Source organism: Rhamphochromis sp. 'chilingali', assembly GCF_963969265.1.
Source record: "Rhamphochromis sp. 'chilingali' genome assembly, chromosome: 19".
Classification (NCBI taxonomy): domain Eukaryota; kingdom Metazoa; phylum Chordata; class Actinopteri; order Cichliformes; family Cichlidae; genus Rhamphochromis; species Rhamphochromis sp. 'chilingali'.
Genome location: NC_137946.1, coordinates 20700054 through 20720536, shown reverse-complemented (window position 1 = coordinate 20720536; position 20483 = coordinate 20700054). Strand labels below are relative to the sequence as shown.

The 20483-nt window shown below is 41.9% G+C and overlaps 2 protein-coding genes and 1 pseudogene across 9 annotated transcripts in view; all 3 read right to left on the bottom strand.

Moving 5' to 3' along the window:
* Positions 1 to 228: 228 nt before the first annotated feature.
* LOC308386831 (uncharacterized protein) lies at positions 229 to 4339 on the bottom strand. Its single transcript, XM_080866637.1, has 2 exons — positions 3289 to 4339; positions 229 to 2146 (listed from the first exon to the last, which is right to left on the bottom strand). Exons 1-2 carry the CDS (start codon positions 3719 to 3721, stop codon positions 420 to 422), a joined length of 2160 nt encoding a protein of 719 aa, XP_080722763.1. The 5' UTR covers positions 3722 to 4339; the 3' UTR covers positions 229 to 419.
* Positions 4340 to 11781: 7442 nt separating this feature from the next.
* Positions 11782 to 15022, bottom strand: LOC308387271 (CAAX prenyl protease 2-like; annotated as a pseudogene). Its single transcript, XR_013974726.1, has 8 exons — positions 14909 to 15022; positions 14734 to 14836; positions 13640 to 13723; positions 12997 to 13075; positions 12740 to 12907; positions 12332 to 12403; positions 12123 to 12185; positions 11782 to 12022 (listed from the first exon to the last, which is right to left on the bottom strand). The product of XR_013974726.1 is annotated as a CAAX prenyl protease 2-like (transcript).
* A 1861-nt stretch (positions 15023 to 16883) lies between these two features.
* Positions 16884 to 20483, bottom strand: part of LOC308386587 (EH domain-binding protein 1-like protein 1) — a 28694-nt gene continuing 25094 nt past the window's right edge. For 6 of the 7 annotated variants that reach the window (XM_080866231.1, XM_080866235.1, XM_080866233.1 and 3 more), the window contains 8 exons: positions 20329 to 20399; positions 20115 to 20163; positions 19956 to 20008; positions 19478 to 19598; positions 18428 to 18527; positions 18264 to 18337; positions 18013 to 18127; positions 16884 to 17844 (listed from right to left, as the gene is read on the bottom strand). In XM_080866231.1, the coding sequence (XP_080722357.1) occupies positions 17757 to 17844; positions 18013 to 18127; positions 18264 to 18337; positions 18428 to 18527; positions 19478 to 19598; positions 19956 to 20008; positions 20115 to 20163; positions 20329 to 20399 (671 nt within the window). In that variant the 3' untranslated portion in view covers positions 16884 to 17756. The remainder of the gene's footprint in view (positions 17845 to 18012; positions 18128 to 18263; positions 18338 to 18427; positions 18528 to 19477; positions 19599 to 19955; positions 20009 to 20114; positions 20164 to 20328; positions 20400 to 20483) is intronic. The other variant, XM_080866232.1, reaches the window with a different exon arrangement.

Genomic DNA, 20483 nt, shown 5'->3' with positions numbered 1-20483 from the left:
CGTTGGGCTATCACTCAACAGCGCCTCCTGCCCTTCCTGACAGCCCTACACCATCTCCTCCTCCTCATTTCTGGCCCTGATATTGAAAATTTGGCTTAGGAAAAATCAGCAGTCTTTCAGCTGCTTAGCACACAGAGCTATAAAACCACAACCACACATTCTTTCCTTTCATCTTCATTTAAACCAACACAAAGCACACAAAGTTTTTTCAGTTTTAAAGGTTTTTATTGAATTCTAAAAAAAACAAACAAACAAAAACAAAACAAAACAAAAAATGATGGCAGACTACATTATTTACAAAAGCTGTGCAAGAGGACAAAAATGAAAAGTTTTCTTGATGAGTGGATAGCAGTTTTAGACAAATCTTAACAGACATTTGCATTTTAAGGACATCCGTGCGTGTTTGATTATTTTTGGTTTCATGCTTGGGTTTTCACTTCCCTCCTCTCAGGAGGTGTTGTGGGGAGTATCCAGCGATAGCAGTCTGAAAAGCGAAGGCTCTTGTCCACAGCACAGCTGGTGCAGTAAACAATCCCCAGAGCTAGCATTACTACCAGGAACACACACAGGGGCACCAGGAGGGCCACGAGCAGCCAGCTCTTGTCGTGCTTCCGTTGACCTTCAGCAGACTCTGCTTCTACCGTAGCTTTGACGCTAGCTTCTTCTGCACCATCCATGTTAGCTTCCTCTGAATTTGAACCATTTGCAGTGTCCTCTGCCACACCTGGACCAGAGTCTCTACTTCCTGCATCAGCATCCACGCCATTATTAATTTCATTGTCTATGTTGCCTTTTTGCGTCGGGGATGGGGATGTCTGATATCCCCTGGGTGACAGGGTGTCCCACTGGTTTAGGTGATTTCCTGACCTGTGAGACCCATCGGGGGGAAGTCCTTCAGGGGCCTCTGTCACCCAGTCAGCATCAAAGTTGGTGTCAACTTCAAAGTTTGGGTCAGGAGTGAATGAAGAGGACCAGGGAATATCATGGTCAAAGATGGCTACATGAACAGAGTTACCCGGGTCGGGGGTCAGAGTAGAATACTCTTCGTCTTCAAGCGAAGGCTGGCAGGTGTGTCTGTCTAACTGCAGGTCGTAGCCATTGTCGCAGAAACACTCGTAATCTCCGATGAGGTTGAGACAGTGCTGTTGGCAGGACGACCCCCTTGCACACTCATCTATATCTACACACTCTCCTTCGCTGCCCACCTCATAGCCAGCACCACACACGCACCTGAAGGACCCCACTGTGTTTTCACACACACCCTCACAGCTGCCATCATCGAGGCATTCATCCACATCCACACACTCGCCCTCGTCGTCTGGCTGATACCCTGAAAGGCAGGTGCAGTGGAAGGTACCTGGGATGTTGACACAGAGCTGGGGACACGGTCCTTGCTGACATTCATCTACATCGGAACACCTGCGGCCATCTGGAGCCATTTGATAGCCTGGGGGGCATGTGCACCGAAGACCCCGTTGGGTCTCCATGCAGTTATACTCACACCCCATCTCCACACAGGCCGGGTTGATGTGAGGCAAGTCGGTGGGACCTGCAGAGTCAGATAGCTCAGGTGGGTTGGTTTGGCTCAGCGTGTCAGGCTTGCAGCTGTATCCATCCTTATCTACTGTGAAGCCCTCAGAGCAGTAACAGTAGTAATCTGTGTCTGTGTTCTGGCAGTGCTGCTCACATCCGTGGTTCTTGCTACACCAGTCTTGGCTCTGTGGTTCCTCAATGGGTGGACAAAGTGGAGAATCGGTGGACCAGCCCACTGTTTCGTCGTCTCTCTGGATGCACAGAGTGGTCATCTCAGTAGGATCCGGATTTGCGCCGTCTGCAGGGCATTGCACGGTGGCCACAGACCCAAATGGCACATGAGTCAGCAGACTGCTGACAAGGTAAAATGGGGTGGTGTAAACAGGTGGACCTCTACCCTCATCTTCAAGAGGTGGGCACATGCCTTTGTAGTTGTACTGGCAAACATAGCCATTCAGTGGAACCGAGCAGGAGCCGTCAAGCCACTGGAAGTTTTCTTCGCTCTCACGCCCGCTCTCAGATGTGTGAACAATCATGGAAACGCAGCGATAGACTCCACAAGTTGATGGGGAGTATTCTTTGAGCCAGTCGGTGAACTGGACATTCTGGTCTCCTGTTGTAAAACACAAAGACAAAGATTAAAAAAATAAAATAAAATATGCAAGTTTACTGTGTATTTGAGTTTTGAGAGCTACTTGACACATTTAAAGGATGACCTTTATCATAAATAAAGATCCCATATTTACAGTCTACATGTGCTGATATTGTCATATTTGGAAAATGTTCTGTGCAGTCATTAATTGCATTCAAATGTGTATATGTGTGTGTGTTTGTGTGTTTTAAATTTGCCCCTAGGAGTCGCCAAAGTCAAAACAAAGTCTGACTCACAGGCACTTAAAAAAACAACAACGCCACAGCAAAATAATGTTGTATTCTACCCCCCACAAGAGTGGAGGTGGGGGGTGGGCCCAACAAAATGATGGGGAGGTTTGCCTCTAAGCTGTTCTGTTAACAAGCAGGCTGCAGAAATGCCTGCAATATATATTTAAGGAGTTTGTTTACTCTCTCAGGAATGTGCTGCAGTGGTACAACCTAGCACAACCGTAAACACTGAATCCAAGGTTAACTGTATCATATGGAAACATCTGAGTGCACACATATGTACATTTACAACATTCATGGCCAGTTCCTCCACAGTAAATAAACTGTTTGCAACAAACTAGGCAGAAAAGTCTGCATCTGCAGTTACCTTAACGGGGGTGAAGTCTTAGTATCTAGTTACCACTATATGGAAAAGAGAGCAAACATGGCTTTGTCCTTTAAATTATGACTGAAGAATAATAAAAACGGTTGCATTTCTCTTTGGATTTGATTTGCAACAGAAGAACAAAGCAGACACTTTGAGTGATGATAAAAAGCGTTTGTTTTTTAAGTGGGTGAGGTTTCCATAATGACTAAATCAGACTGAGGGGTAGCAGTGAGGTCAAAAAAATGGATTCCACATTGTCTACTGCACCAGCTGTGTCTGTGAAACAAAAGTAGTTCATCTAAATACCGTCCAGCCAGACTGGCCGAGGTATCAAAGTCTGACAGAGAGATTATAGAGGAACATATAGCGTGACACCTGTAGGTTATAATTTAAAAAAAAACTAAACATATCAACATCAAAGTCTATTCAAACACTATTAAAATGGTGAATGGATGTCAATGTTATAAAGAGCGAAAGCTCAAATTTCAAAAAAGATGAGACTTTGCCTGTGACCCAGACGAATCCTCTGAGCGGTCGGGTGGATGAACACTGACGTGGAGGTCTGTGCAACCCAATCCAGAGGTAAAGCTTTGACTCAGATCCCTGTGTCTCGATGGCTGACAGCAGCTCGTGGACGACAGCCGCAGCTTCTTGGTTATAAATCGTCGCCAAGGTCCCTCCGCGCTCCCGGCAGCTGCGCCCAGCCTCCCTGAACGTCTTCTTCTGGAGGAAGACAGCGTAACATCCTTCTTGGTAACAGACTCCATCGCTCTCCATAAGCGGAACTTTCTCTGCTGGCTTCTCCCTCTCTGCTTCCCTCAGCCTCTGAGCTCGGCTTCCAGGAGCCAGACAGACCGTCAGCAGCCACAGCACGCACAGAAGACTCATCCTGCTGCAACTGCTGCTGCTTCTGATGATTGTTTGCATCCTCCAAGACATGAAGTTTAAACTACACCAACATCTAAATGAGACAGCCAACCTTACTGTCAAAATAAATACTCCAGTAATGCAGCTGGTTTCTTTTCTGCCCTGTTATTGAAACTCACCTGAGCCAAACTGAGCTTCTATTGTTAGTTTTACAAATTACCGCTTTCCACTCCAGACTTAACTTTTTTTAAAAGAAATAAATACATAATTTGGTCTAAAGGAGCTATTTGAAGCTATTTTTCTTTGCCTTATTTTATCTGGGATGGGCAGATTCTTCAAAAATTAAGGAACTGCAGTGTAAAATAAATCCATTCAAACTGCCAATCCTGCTGCCTCAGATTTTATAAGAGCTTACTACAAAATAGATTGAACTGAAAGTCCGATAGAATTAACCCCAGAATGTCCAATTTAGTCCAGTAGAGTCCAAAAAACAGTCCAGTGAGTTACCAGTAGAGTCCAGAATTTAAAAAAAATGATTGAATGGGTCCATCTATCCTTGAGCTAAGTCCAAAATAGATAAAGTTGATCCTTGTATGAATTTAGGTGAATTTCTGGGACAGAAATCCTGCACTGCATCTGATCCTGCTCAGGCTTTCAAGCCTCTGCAAAGTTCTGAGAGAACCTTAGGAGAAGAGAAAGATGGGGGTGGGGGGTTGGGGTGTAAAGGCGGAGAGGCTACGTAGAGGAAAAAGCAGAGGGGGCTGGTAAAGTATGTGAGACTATGAGGGAATAGTTGAGGGGATGATGGGTTAGTGGGGCTTGGGAGGTGGGGAGCAGGGTTGGTATTGAAAACCCTCAGAGTGTGTTATGAAAACCATACGGCACCATTCTGTCCCCCATCTTGCCAATGGCTTTGGACACACGTATGCAGTCTCACACAGCCTTTAAGCCCTGCACTACATCCACAGGATGGAAAGTGTCTCCAGCATTGTGAGATGCAGAATTTGTCCCTCTTCTTCTGACTCTTTCCCCCACCTGCCAGATTTTCTTCCTCTCAGTCTGTCATCATCTTTTTCATTTCTCTCTTCGCTTCTATTTTCTTTTTTACTCTTTTCTCATTTTCTTCCATTTCCCTCCCTCCTGTCTTTCCCCCGTCTTTCTACCAAGTCCATACCAGCTGGAAGACTTTACAGTCCAATGGAAACATTTGAGTGTGGAACAGAGGTCTACCTGTTGGACTGTTTGTTGGGTTCATTGCTGTTATAAAATAACTTTGAATGTGCACAGATGTTTAAGAGAATGAGTAGGTGTCCTTGTGTGTGTGATTTTGTGTGTATGTACGGGTGTATGTGTGTGTGGTTGCCACTCGGGGGCATATGGAGGAGAGGAAACAGGAAATGCCAGATGTGCATCAGCTTGACCTCTCAGTAACTGGGGAGCAGGAGTGACTTGAGGGGGTACCTCCCGTCACATGATCTGGACGTGATGAGTGGCATGTCTGGAAGCAAAGTCAAACACTGAGATGGAATTTTTCCAAAGAAAAATATGATCTTTCTATTTTTCCATGAGTTTATGTAAAGAGCAAAGCCAAAGAACACTAAATGAAGCCGACAGCTGCAATTTGAAGATTCAGGTACTGAAGGGAAGGCTGCTGATGGGCACAAACAGCTATCAGCTGAAAGTCCACCATGCACAAGACTGTTGAACTGCTGAAAGCTAAAACACTGTATGGATGCTCATCGTGTTTCTTTGTGGGAAGCTTGACCTGCCACATGTCAATTACAAGCAGCTTTATGTCATTGCTTCACTCTCCAACTTTCCTCTTGGTCTGGCGTAAAAAGGCTTTTTGATACAAATTTAAACATGAAAGCATGATTTCACCTCTGTAGCATCTTAACAAAGGATGATGGGATGGAAAAGTCACACTGCATTCAAAGTTGAACTTATTAGCTACACATTGTGTGGCTAATCCAAGCCACACATCCAAGCTCGTGTTTTCCCAGTGTACAGCAGATGAGTCGGCTGGCTGTGCTGTGATTGTGTTGGCAGGCAGACCATACACAATCTTACTATTCAGCAGTCTTTTCCAGTTATGTAACAACCACTGGAACTTGGGGGAGAACAAACATAAAACCTCAGGATCCTGGAGAACCTAAAGAGCCTTTCGATCTTGTTCCCCACCTCCCTTTCCTCCTTTTCAACATCCCTCATCCTGCTCCTGTCTCCCCACTTCTCCTGCTTTTCTTGGACTACCCCAACACTCAGCTGTTTCTCCCTTTCCTTATTATTCTTTCATTCCCCGTGTCTCTCCTTTATTTTTCTTTGAATTCTTTTGCTTTCCCCCCCTCTCCTTCTTCTCCTCAGGTTTAGCTATTTGAGCAACCAGATCAGCAATCTTTTCTCCAGAACCCCAGTTTTCACCCCAAACTTCTGTTTATTCAATCATGGAGCCTGATTAGCCCCGCCCCCTGGCCTTATAGCCCCGCCCCAGAGACAGATTCCAGAATTGTAATTGACAGAACAGACAAAACCTCTCCTTTCCATAGCCCTGCACTCCCAATCCCCCCTCTTCACATTAATCTAAACACAGTGTGTCCAAGACGTCTAATGGAACATACAGAGCTCTTGATTTAATATGTGCCGCCCCCTAGGTCACAGCTTACTTTCTACCTCCTTGACTCCGAGCCGCTTGCCACATATCATTACTGGCTCTGATACATTCTCAGATTCTGGATTCCAAGCAGCTGAACTGTACCTTCCAGCTCCAAAACCTCTCCATTTCATTTTAACCACTAATTCATTTTTTAACAGCCCGGTAGATGTTCTTGATCTGATGTTCTTCTGTGTCCACTAAACCTTATATGTCTTATATGTATTACACACTTTGGGCTCTTTTTTCCATACGGAAAAGAACACGTGACATGAATTTTAATAGACTGCAAGAAGCTCACATCTCCCCTCAGCAGGTAAAATTTTCACCAAATTCCTAATAAACAAATGCAAATGCCAGCTGAAGCTAAATGCAGTGCCAGTGTTGATGCTTGCACACGAGCACAATGAAAGAAAGACAGAAATCTTACTTTTGTGAACATGAGTGTCTGCACCAAATTCCATTCCAGTCTGAGTTTGTTTCACTTAAAAATCACAGATGTGAAGCTCACGACAAACAAAGGGATTGCCAAAGTCAGCACAGTTCATGCGGTTGAACCTGTGAACTTTGACCTTCCAGGGATAAGCCAAGACTTCTGGGGACCATAAATATATGGACACTAAATCATGGAATGGAATCCAGTAGTTGTTTGGCTTGAAACACTTAAAAACAATTAAACAGTTACTTCACCTTCACTAGGATCCCCTTTTTTTAAATGTGAAATATTCTCTCAGATGAAAGGACGAGCCCAAAAAGTGTTATTTTGAACTCGCTGGACTAAACTGTGTCTGTTCTCCCAGAAGGCTGTTGGATGGATCAGTGAGTCAGTAGGATAAATCTGGGCAGATACATTGAAAGAGCCCCAGATGCTTTAGCGGAGCTGCTCAGTGTCAAACAGATCACCCTGCAGTTATACTGAGGAACTTTCAGGTGTGAGTGTGAGAGCAAGGCATTCCTGGCAGAAGAGAGCTCTGCTGGAAATGCCTTCACCCACATGGATTTTTACATTTAAGGACTGGTTGCTTTTGCACAAGAATCTGTCAGTAAATGGAACATAGAGTGCTGTATATAGAAACGTTTAATTCTTATGTTGTGACATAATTGAAATATATAAAAACGCAAGGCTTTAAATGCTAATAGAGGCTTTTTGGGACTAAACAAATTAGTTATGCCTCTGTTCCTGAGCTCGTCTGATGCCAGTGAAACTGTTTAGTTATTTCCTCATGGTCTTGGGTCACGGGAGTACAGAATCGCACCACTCAGGCCTGTTGCAGCATCTGTGCCATATCAAGTAGAGCAGGACACGTCACGTTGTTCATTTTTCCCAACCGCTGGTGTTTTAAGACACACACACACACACACACACACACACACACACACACACACACACACACACACACACACACACACACACACACACACACACACACTGAAACAATTAGCAGTGGCCTTGTGGTTAAATAATAGACTGTAGGCATTCCTGGTAATTTCAGTGGAGGAAAAAGAGGATACTTTTATCCACTTCTTCTACAACGTCCACATGCTTCATCTTTCACAGCAGACACAGATGCCCTCCATCCACACCCACACTGTCAACAAATCTATACCACAAACGTCTGAACCGACCTGGGTTGCTCTCCAGTTGTTAAATCGAGAGGAGATCAATTCCCGTTGGTTATAGTCTTCAATTACTGGATGCATCGGCTAAAAATGTATGGACGGTTTTGACAGCTGCAAGTCAGTAAATAAGCATTGAAGCTATGTCAAAGCAGTGAAGGTGTCTCATTTGATTTTTAACCTTTACGTATTAATAGTTAAATCATCACACAGTGCAAACATCGCCTCAACTACAAGCTGAAAATGCTAAAAAGTTCCTTCATTACTTGCTTACATGAAAAACAAGATAAAACATTCTCCACCAAACTCTGCAGGTAAAAAAAAGAAGCTTAGCATAGCGAAATAAAAAGGAACATGAGTAGCAAAGGATAAGGAGGCAATGATTTATGTATTATTAACTGCAATAGGAGTCAGCTGCATGTACAGAATCACACATGTATAAACAAACCTCAGACAAACAGCGAGTCAAGGTTTAAAAACTGCTGAGAGGCAGAATGGGAGGACAGAAAACTGGGAGAGGATAATTCCTGAAAGATTATTTCTTTACCAGATGACAGGCTCAGCTTTTCCATAGACACACGCATGCACACATGGACGACACTTCTCTGCTCTGCATTTCACGATACAGTAATATTTCTCCAGGGAGGGAGCATTCGTGTGTGCGCGCGTGTGTGTGTTTGTAATGGCAAAACCATCAACTGCGAAAAGAAAGGAGAGGACACAAAAGGAGAAACAAAGAGACAGACGGGCGTCTGATGTGTAGAACGGTCATGTGTCTGACTCATTTCTGCACCGTTTAATATCCTGGAAACTTCACATTTTGCACACATCCACGTCCCTCATTTGATCCGGGCTCATTTTCCTACTCTTTTTCTCCCAAAAAACAGCTTTTCTACAGTAAATAAGAAAAAAAGAAGTCTAAACAAAGTAAATCACTCCCTAAAACAATGCAAAAATATGCATTTTCCCTCTGCTGTCTTTGTTTAATACTCCCAGCAATGAAGCAGGTTCCACCTTTTTCTTTCAGAAGCTTCTTACAAAAACCTGCTGCCAAGTTTGAGTTAGTGCAGCAATGTCCCACAAATTTAGTAGACCTTGTTGAGCTGGAAAGATGCCAAGGATCACTGAGTTGAAATGTAGGAAAGCGAAGCAGGGAAGGAGCATGCTGACAAATGAGCAGTCTATCCCTGAATAAATAAAGATCTGGGGAAAAAAAAGCTTTTTTAATCCTTTTAAATCTGAAATATTCAATCCATCCAAGCGTGACACCCGCGGCTGACGCTACAACGTGAAAAGGAGATGCTTGTATATCATACATCATGAGCCGTGTGTCATTTTCAGGTGCAGACAGCTGCAGTCGGATAAAGCTACAAAACTGCCCAGCGCCAAACACTAAAGGTGAAGCTGCAATGCTGTGGTATCGGCGACAGGATGAGATTGACTTATGAAGTGATTTTGGTTTGGAAAAATGTGTAAGAGTGAAGGTAGGGCGTATTTTTGTTCTATCTCTTTTCTGTGTTTCATTTTGAAGATGATCCCTAGTCCCCATCTTAGCCAGCAGCACTTTGAAACCAGTGTTACTTGCCCAGCTGAAACGTTAGTCAGGATTCAAATCTGTTAATATTGTAGGTGCAGTATACTGTTGCCTTATGTGCACGATTTAATGCCAATTTGAGAATGAATTTGGATGCAAAAGCATTTTGAATGCTCAGTGTAGTTAAACGTGGCCTTAATACTTAAGTCAGTATGTTTTTGGATAGAGATGCATTTTTTTTGGAGTTTTGCCTCTATACACCACCACAGGTGATTTTAAATCAAACAATATAGATGTGATTGAAGTCAGATTTTTATTTATTTTATTTTTTAAAGCTTTCATTCAAGGGGTTTAACAAATGTATTGCATTTACCGTCCCCCCATTTAAGAGGGTTGAAAAGTAATTGGGTTACCATTGAAAAATATCCCATTTCTTTTCTTTAAAAAACTCTTGGGTTGCTTTGAGCCAGTATCTATTTCACCATGAAGCGCTGTCGAATCAGTTTTTGCAGCATTTGGATGAATCTGAGCAGAGTGTACAGCCTTGAACGCTTCAGTATTAATCCTGCTATTTCTACCAGGAGTCACTTCATCAAAAAAAAACCTCCACTAGTTACCTGGTTTCACTGAAAGCCATATATTATCATATCATAACATTACCTCCTCATGCCTGACACACTGTTTCTCTCCTTCTACTAACATTTCTCTTGCCATCGTTCTGGTAGAAGTTATACTTTGTTTCATCTGTCTAATATTTTTTTTTCTGAACTGTGCAGGCTCTTTTAGAGACTTCACCTCTACCTCCCAGAGAATCTTCTTACATTAGATATTGTAAAGTTGTTTTCCTTAACCATGGAAATAATTCTGTCATCATCCACTTTCATCTTCTGTGGTCTTTCAGGTCTGTTGGTGTTGCTGAGAGAACCAGTGCATTCATTCTTTTTAGAAATGTAACAGACTTTTGATTTGGCCACTTCAAAAGTTACAAATTAAACAGTTTGAAACAACTTCCAGTGTTACGTGTGCTACATTTATCATGAAAACAGGCCTCAGTGTGGCACGAACCTGCTTATGAGTCAACTGTCCAATTCATTTTGAGCTTCTGAAAATGGGGAACTGTACATAAAAAATGACTGTAATTCCTAAACAGCCAGTATAATATGTTTGTTAAAGCCTTTGAGTTAAAGCTGAAAGTCTGTGCTTCAATCACATGTTGATTGTTTGATTTAAAATCCACTGTGGTGGTGTGCAGAGGAACACTACAAAAATCTGATCTTTTTTTGCTGCAGGAGCGTCTGTACATGTGGTTAAACAGGCAGCCCGTATGCCAAAGGCTGTTTGTGTTCATATCTGCCACAGACCATCTCCTGCGTGTCATTTCCCCCACTTTTCTCCTTTTCCATCTAATAAAGGCTTAAAGAAAACCTTACCAGTTGAAATGGGATTCAAAAAAAACTTTAGTCAAGACCAGAGTTTACTGACTGAAGAACAGCTAAGATATGCATGTAGTACATGTGCAGAAACATGCGTGACTTTACCCCCACTGTTTTAATTTGTAAACATCTGTCTGACTCATAAATCTTAATTGTCCAATGCAACCTTTAACCATTTCCACAGACCCTGAATGACCTCCTCTCCCTCATCTCTGCTACTTCACATTTTCAGTTTCCCTGGGGAAATACTTTAAGCTTCTTCCCGCTCCACTTTTCCTTTACATTTCTCCTCTTTCCTTTTCTCTGCCCACTCCAACCATTTTCCCTCACTTCTTTCTGTATTTACTGCTACAGCCTGACTGTCATAGCCTTATTTGTCCTAATAGCACACGTTTTAGTTGTGCCTCTCACTTTGGTTCCCTTTGTGTATTTTCTGGCAACATCGTCTGTGTTTGTGTCTGTCTCCATCGCTCTGTCTGCATGTGTTTTTTTTCTACTGCCTTCCCTTTCACAGTTCATCTGTTTTTCTCAGCCATGCACACACACACACACACACACACACACACACACACACACACACACACACACACACACACACACACACACACACACACACACACACACACACACACACACACACACACACACACACACCTCTTTTTCTCCCTTTTAACCGGGGAAAGTTGTACTGGCATTGAGTTTCAATACAGTAGGAAATATTTTTAACCATGCAGGAAATGTCTAAACTGCTCTAATCATTCTGCACTCATGCTGACCCACCCACGCATAGACATATATACACGCATAGATTTTTAGTTTTGTTAAAAAGAAAAAAAAACAGCAACTTTTTACATCACAAAATGAAATCCAGAGTAAAAGAAGGAGAGCTGGAGCGCATTTAACTTAATTCGATTTCATTCAGCAAACCGACCCTGGAGGGGGAGCCAGGCTGCAGATGGGAATGGGACCATAAAAGTACTGGTCTGTCAGCGGGAAGAGCAGCACCAGAAACAGCAGGCCTCCCATCAGATATGAGAAGAGCAGAGCTGAACTGTGAGGGTGTTGCAGGGCAGAGCTGATGTCAGGCAGGCCCTGACTGTTGCAAAATGAATGGCACAAAACTGGACCGACAACATGCCCTTAAAAAAAAACCAAAACAAAACAAAGATTTCAGATGAAATGGGTTGATTATCGTAGGCTAATGAGTGACCAAATTATCGTATAGATCACATATCTTACCAGTTCTCATGAATATAAAGGCAGTAAAAGCACCAAAAACAGTTGTGTACAAGAACTGCATCCCTGTGAGAGAAAAAAAGATGCGATCAAAGTGCTCAGTTTTAGTTTTATCAGTCCATGTCACATAAAGATGATCAAAATCAAGCTAAAAGAAATGAGTCACCTTGCTCTGATCATGACAACATGGTTTGCCTTTTCAGCTAACTGACCTGCCACCAGAAGGATGACACTCATGCTCTATTTCCCAAGGCGTCGCTCCTCTATGACATGGTGGAAATGAGCTAAAATGAGGCAGTTGACATTAAAGGCAGTCAAACCAAATGTAATGTAACACTTGCAAACATAGATTTGGAAGAAAAAATGAGGCACAAAATGCAACATTTATTATTCTCTCCTCCTTGGTGCAGAGGAAGGGTGGCGACTGGATTGGACAAAAGAGGGTGAATATGGAGCTGCCAGGCAGGAGGAAAAGAGGAAGATCACAGAGAGCGTTCATGGATGTAGGAACTGCTGGGAGAAGAAGAAGTCTCTCGAACTTGGTGTTAAAATTTAATCTGAAATAGTTCAAATATATGCAAATATGTTTTTTTTTTCTGTTTGAAAACTTTTTCACATACCAACTCCAAAGAACAGTGGAGCGGTGACGATAGCGCCTGTGGGTCCCGTGCAGGGCACCAACATAGGAAGCATGGCCCCTCTGAACACCAGCTCCTCTGTCACTGGTGCCACCACCTGGTTTCTGAGCCACACTGCGTCCCCCGCACACCGCCTCCATGACTGAACATCTGGGAGAAGTGCATGAAAGCACACATGTGCAGCTCTCTGATTCCAGTTAACCCAACATAACATTCAGTTATTATAGAGACAAACGTACCCAGTGCACACTGCATTTCCCCGGTGAAGCCTTTGGGGTTGTCTATAGCGGAGTGAACCAGTGGGCCGAGATAAAAAACCTGACGTGGGAGAGTAAAACCAGTTGTTTATAAAATCTAGAGGATGTAAATTAAAAAAAAAGATTAAACTGGAAACTACAGGGTACATTTGTCAGTGTGTGGTTTAAACTCGCCCATGGGGATATTACTGCAGAACGTAGACATTTAATGGAAGTTGCAAAGCTAAGCTGAGGCCACGCTTAGCAGGAATGAAAATAAATCTCTGAAATGTCAAGCATGCCTCAGCTAAGCATAAATATATTGCTGTATGAGAGAAACGGGATCTACAGATTACTGTTTGAAGCTACTGAAAAACTCATTGACTATGGTTTTCTTCATTTCTGACAAATCTTATGTTAATGATGTAAATGTAAATAAATCCTGGGTTTTCATCTGTAAGTATTTAATGTGCGCTACATATAAAACTTCAGAGATATTTGTGCCCTCAGTTAAGCAATTTGAAATCAGTACTATTCTTTTCCATCTCTAATGAAGCAAAATGTTACAAATGTATGCTAAACAAAATTTATATTAATATTTTGAATGCAGAATCAAGTTAATCAGATATGGGATCCCCTGACTTACCATAGTAAGTAATAAAGGTAATATGGATGCAGCAACCAAACCGTCCATGCGAAGTCCCATCAACTCCCACACAGACACGTCCGCCTGAAGGGCAAAATGTGTTTTAGAAACCGTGAGAATGACGTTTAAACGAGTCACTGAAGTGAAACGAGTCACCGAACTTCATGTGGCCTTCAGATTAGCTCAAGAACAGTGTGGAGAGAGTTTCATTGAATGGGTTTCCATGGCCGAGCAGCTGCATCCAAGCCTCACATCACCAAGAATAATGCAAAGTGTCATATACAGTGGTGTTAAGCACTCCGCCACTGGACTCCAGAGCAATAGCGACGTGCTCTGTGGATGATGGACAATCCGATGGGTCTGGGTTTGGTGGTTGTCTGACTGCATTGCGCCAAGTGTAAAGTTTGGTGAAGGGGGGATTATAGTCTGGGGTTGTTTTTCAGTTGGGCTGAGCCCCTTAGTTCCAGTGAAAGGAACTCTTAATGCTTCAGCATATCAAGACATTTTCATGCTCCCAACTTTATAGGAAGAGTTTGGGGACGAGGGTGACTCCTTCCTGCTCCAACAGGACTGCGCACCAGTGCACAAAGCAAAGTCCATAATGACATGGATGAGCAAGCTTGGTGGGGAAAAACTTAACTGGCTTACACAGAGTCCTGACCTCAAACTGATGGAACACCTTTGGGATGGAAGAATGGTCAAAAATTCCCATAAACACTTCTTCTGTGGAAAGCCTTCCCAGAAAAGTTGAAGCTGTTATAGCTACATCATAGCAACATCACATTAAACCTTACGGATATTTCAAGTTCAAGTTGAGTTTGAAGAAAAAAAAGCAAATACTTTTGGGAATATTGTTCATAACATTTAATTTTAGATGAGCAGTAATCACAGATTTGATTTGATTGGTATAGATTACTGATGGAAAAGATCCTTTACAAAGGTAACAATCGGGACAAATAAACAAACAGATACAGAATTGAACGATAGGTGGAGTTTAAATTGTCACAGAGTTGAGTTAAACTCATAGTGCTGAAACTTGTCGGGTCACAAGGTAAATCCTCCAGGGGAAATGTTACTATCTACAGTATACTCACCTTGACATCAGCCCAGTGTATCCATGTCTTCACAACTGCAGGTGACACTACAGAGACCAGCAGCACACTAGCACAGCGACGCTTTATCACACTGGGATGATCCCTGCACGCACAGTTTAAGTTTAGTTGTCTGGCCTAACAGCACTTCTCTCATGCCTGTTGGTGAGCTGTATACCTTGGTGAGCTGCTTCTCCAGACGTACAAACTGCCAACGTAGAGACCAGCCAAGAATAGGCAGCTCAGCAAACCCAGGAAACACCTCGGGTGGGTGTTCTCTACCTGCATGACAAACGTGAGGGTTTGCAATCACAACTTCAGCTGGTTCTCCAGCTAAGCGGCGGCTAACAAAGGAGTGCAGGTTCACCCCGCTTTGGATCGGCTCGATCCTGTCAGTTATTTCAGATTAGTGAGTCCTGGTGATTAGCTGATTAGCTCTAATGCTCTATGAAGTCCAGTAACTGCACGCAAAAAACAAGCTCATTCAGGTAAACGGTACGAGTGTAAACAAGACTACGTGCAAACAAACATAATACATAACAGTAAATATTCAGTTTTGGTTATGACTCAATATTTTTATACTAGGGTCAGAGATAAAAAAAACAAAAACAAAAACAGGTGAAGCTTAGCCTCTCCGTGCCAGTAGAAGTAGTTGTGTAATTGGAAAACAAACATGTAGCCATCATAGAACACGAAAAAACTAGTTCCCTGACCGGGAATCGAACCCGGGCCGCGGCGGTGAGAGCGTCGAATCCTAACCACTAGACCACCAGGGACATGCTGGAGATCGTTATTCTGCACCTTACATCCAATCGCATACAGAAAACGATTTTCATGCCTCTATTAAGATCTTTTGGGGCTGCATCAGTTTACATTTGCTCTTTGCTGTGTTCGTGCAGTAGTACTAAACAGTGGCTCTGACTTATAATTTCTTTTATTAAACTGATTTTTGTTAGCTGATTTATCAGTATCAGTCTACACGTCAAATAGATTATACAATGCCAAAAATATATAGTTAAGTGTATATATTCACATTTTAATTCATCAATATCTTTGGTTATATTGATAGTCTGCAGTCAGCAGGATTTACGAAGGTCTTATAAATAAAATAAAGAAATTACATGTTTTGTAAGAATCTTTATGACTCTGCGTTATTGTTCTTCTGTGTTCTACATTATAATCAATCCAATCGTTTTTGGCACTTAAAATATATTTATACAACTGTTATGTTATGGTTGTTGCTTCCCTCTTTGCCAGATCTCTTCTGAGAAAGACATTTTTTTATGTTAATGAGAGTATCATATTCATAAATAAAGCATAAATAATTGCCAGAAACTGATTGCAGCTTCTACTCTGTGGCAGAAATGATCTTTCTGGCTTAAAGTGGCTCGATCCCATTCACAAGAGATATATTTGACATATGTTTCACATATTAAAGGCCAACAAGTCATTTACAACCGTTTAAATACCGCCAATCATAAATACTGGAAATCACTTATTGGCAGACGGTCAAAGCTGGCCCACTGGACAACTTTGGAAACTTTAAAGAAGAGCATACATTTTGGCCTTTTAACTAAAAGAAAAAGGTTGTTTTTTATGCATAAACAATAGCTTTCTGTTTTATAATTACAGGGCAGTCTGGGAAATAACTGTACACTGTTAAAACTGTTAAAATTACACTTTCCCCCCTTCTTATGTTAAGATATCTCAGAGATCACATGTGTAGTTAAGCTTCTCTACACTGGTCCAACCAACTTAACCCTAGTGGGCCATGATGTAAAATGAGTTTGACGTCTTTGGCTTAACAATTTAAGTAATTTCCTCACAGCTGGATTGCCAGTTGGAGATGCATTACCAAACCTCATTTGAGACACACCAAGCAAGGTAAAAACAGATATTTACCCTGAAGTGTTGTTAAATTTAGATTTCAGCTGTATTGATCACTATCCAGCAATGTCTGTTTTGTGATCACTGCAGCATCACATTAGGGGATATTTTTGTAGCGTCCAATGCCTTTATGCTATTATGTGCACAGGGTGATTTTAGCATGTTACGATTATACATTAGGATCATATTACAGTTACTGCCCTGGGTTACATAATCTATGAAGTGTGATGAAGACTAAGTGATGAAAACAGTCATGACAGATGAGCAACCAGCCGATATGTTTTTATTTTCATCATCACAAACATCCTCGATTCATTATACGCAGCTACAGTATGAATACATAGTGGTGCTGTGGAGCACAGTGCCACTTTATTAGCACACCTCCATAAGCATGCATGCAGTAGTCGACACAGAAATGGAAAGCACTTTGATTTCTGTGAATATTGCAGACGTGAGCAATCACATCCACAAAGACTGCAAGTTACCAAGGTGTAACTTTAGGCTGGAAACATCTTTGAGCTCCATGAGGCTGCAGGGGGTCATCCTGAATCTGAAAACACGTATCCTCCGCTAACAACATTGGGCATTCGAGTCCAGCTCATGACTTACCACATACTATTTTGATATCCAAAATGCTCGGGCGTGTTTATGGACTTTTTCCTCGGGGAAGTGACAAGTAGGGTGACATTACTAGAAACCTGCAGATTACAAACAACTGTAAACTAAACTTCCCCTCAAGGCTGCAAATATTTTGGCCTCGTTTTTCACAATGGAGGATAAGCCAGTGTTTGAATACTGAAAGTCACAGATTAGAAACAGAAACACACAAAAAGCAAATGTGCAATAGATGTAAAACAGTCAGATACATAATTTAAATAAATAAAAATAGGTGAAAAGAATCAATCAATACTTATATATTAAGACACACTTAAAATAATGAACACTTGAATTTCTTTTTTTTTTTTATCAGAGAAGATGACATATGTTTTGCAGTGTCAAACTCAGAGCAGTCCTCAAGGCACTTTAAATACAAGAAAATACAGAGCCCCAGCATCCTTAAAAAACAGCTTTCTATTTTTAAAAAAAGTACTCTTTTGGGGCTTTGGAGTAAAAGCCGTTTGTGCTTGTCCTCAGTCGTCTCACTGTAACACACATTTTTCTTTGTTGCTGTATTTTCTCCTCCTCATTTCGAGACCACGCTCCAGACGCTCATCCTCCTCCAAGGCCCTGCAAACACAAAAAGCACGGTACGGTGCTGAGCTCATGGATATCTGCACCCCTCTATCATAGATAGGCATAAAGATCCAAATAACAAACTAATCTCTTTTGTTTTTTGGATGTATAATCTTCCTGTAACCCACTTTGTCTCTTTCACATAACCCTACATATACTGACCGTCTCTCCTTGGTGTCGATATCCCTGATGATCTCGTCCCTTTGGTTGACCAAAGACACCAGCTCCTGGAGGAGCAGCTGCTCCCTCTGCTGCTGAGTGGGTGACTTCTGCCAGTCTGCACAAAAAGCAGCACTCAAAAAGATCAAATTCATTGTGTTTTAATTTTTTTTTACCATTTAGATTTGTATTATTATCTGTAAATCATTTTGACTGATATTGTACAGATTACTTGTTTCCACTACTTTAATGACCTTCAATAGCCATGATTACGCGCAGTTCTCTGGTCAGAAGGTCAAATCTCCTCTCCAGATCCTGCTCCTCTTGTCTATAGATGCAGTTAAGAACAAGTCGGTTTAAAACAAATGTAAAATATACGTATATGAGTATGTGTATACTGATATGTGGGAGGTCTTACAGCAGTTCCAGGTTGTCTTGTCTGCGGATCAGAGCGTTCTTCTTGTTTACCAGAGTGAACCACTCCTGGATCAGTCTCTCCTCTTCATCACGGTCACTTCCTGCAACAGCAGAGAAAAGACATGAAAGCTTGTGAATATTTGAATACAGATAAAGATAAAGATCATTAAACATAAAGATCCACATGCAAGATACTATTTAACAACAAAAAAAAGTGTAAACTAGACAGAGCTGGATCTGGAATTTACTTCATTATAATCACAAGTAGAAGGCAGGTTAGCATCATGGCTGAGGAGGGTATTCATCTGCATGCAGGTCAGGAGATTTAAGGTTCGGTTCAATTTAGTTCATCTTTTTATGCATTTACATGTATATTTTTTGGCGTCTTATAGTGCCACCTTCCCCTCTTACAAGCACTCGGTGATGTTGGAGAGGAAGAACTCCCTTTTGACAAGAAGAGACCTCTAACACAGGCCTGCTCCTGAACTCCTTCAGTAAAATATATAAATCCTGTCCTTCTACTACTTCCTGCAAAATACTGCATTAATTCTAAGATTCATCTTCTTACTTTCAAGTCTCTCCATAACCCTGCACCTCTGTATCTCACCGATCTTCTGCACATTGTCACAGCTTGCTCTACTCCACTCTGTTATCCTCCACCTCCACCATCCTCTGTTAGACCCCAGTTAGAGCTTTCAGACGATTGTCAGCTCGTCTTTGAAACTTTTTCATTCTCTGATGTGTTTTTAATCGCCATATACTCGATTTTGTTATTTCATTGATTGTAAGATGTCCTTGAGTGCCCTGAAAGGTGCCTATTAATACAATATATTATTATTATTATTTTATTATTATTATTAACAGAACAATGTTCAGGGAGGGGCAGCCACCTGCTATGACCAGGGGATAGGGAAGAGAAAACAGGAGTAATCCAGTGATGACACATAACTGCAACCACTTAATCAATGCAAAAGTCCATTGGATTAAATCTGCTTAGTGAATTCTGCACCGTTCACTTCTTGCTTATCAGAGGTTTAATTAAGTGACTCACCTGTTTCCATGAGACTTCGCAGTCGTCTCTCCACCACTGCAGCTCTGCTGTCGATGTGCTTCTGTTCTGTCTCCAATGCTGCCAGCTCACTCAACACATACTGGCTGGTGTCCTGCAGAGACTGACCACAAGCCACCATCATACATGTACAAAGACACGCAGACGAATAGAGGCAAACACACACAACCACACACGAACATACAGAATGACGACAGAAAGCCACAAACAGAGGAAGAAAAGAGATCAACAGAAAGAGGGGGTCGGACAGCAGAAAGGGGAGGGGGACATACGAAGAGAAGCAGAAGAAGAGGGTCAAAAAGATTAGAGAGGTCAAAGGATGGAGAATATAAGATGTGAATGATGAACTGGACAGCTGTTATTCAGTACTTTTTGGAGCCATCAATTAATGATGATGTGAGAATCAAAATGATATAGAAATGAAATAAAGAACAGAAAAGGGGAAGAACACATGACTGACCATTGTTTCCTCGTCTTGTTTTGGAGGCTGGGGCTCATCTGCACGCTGAAACTCTGCAAGAATTGAAATACACAAATCAGAGTAGGGAAAAAAGTGAGGGAAAGAGTGCTAAAACAAATGCTTCAAATGTTAGAAAAGGCTTACTCTGCAGGCTCATACCTGTATTACTCGTGTTTTCTGTTGCAGAGTTAGACATTGTATTTTCATCCTGGAGAAGAAATATAAAACTTTCATATAGCTACAGTAAAGCAGATGTATAAAGTTAAACAGAGGTGAAAATGCAAAGTAAAAATTGAGAGTGTTTCACGTATTTTTTGGCCTGAAAAGTTTGTTTGCTGATGGAAATAATAAAGGAAGAAAGACAAAGTGTTACCTGAGCCGGCCCAGGCTTGACTACCTTTGTAAGAGACCGTGGGGGCGGGACTGGAGTTATGGACTCCTCCACTAAAAGCAGGACAGACAAATGATTACATGTTATATTTCTTTAATTGTTTTAAGGCCTCAGAAAACTTGGTACAGAGTATTTAT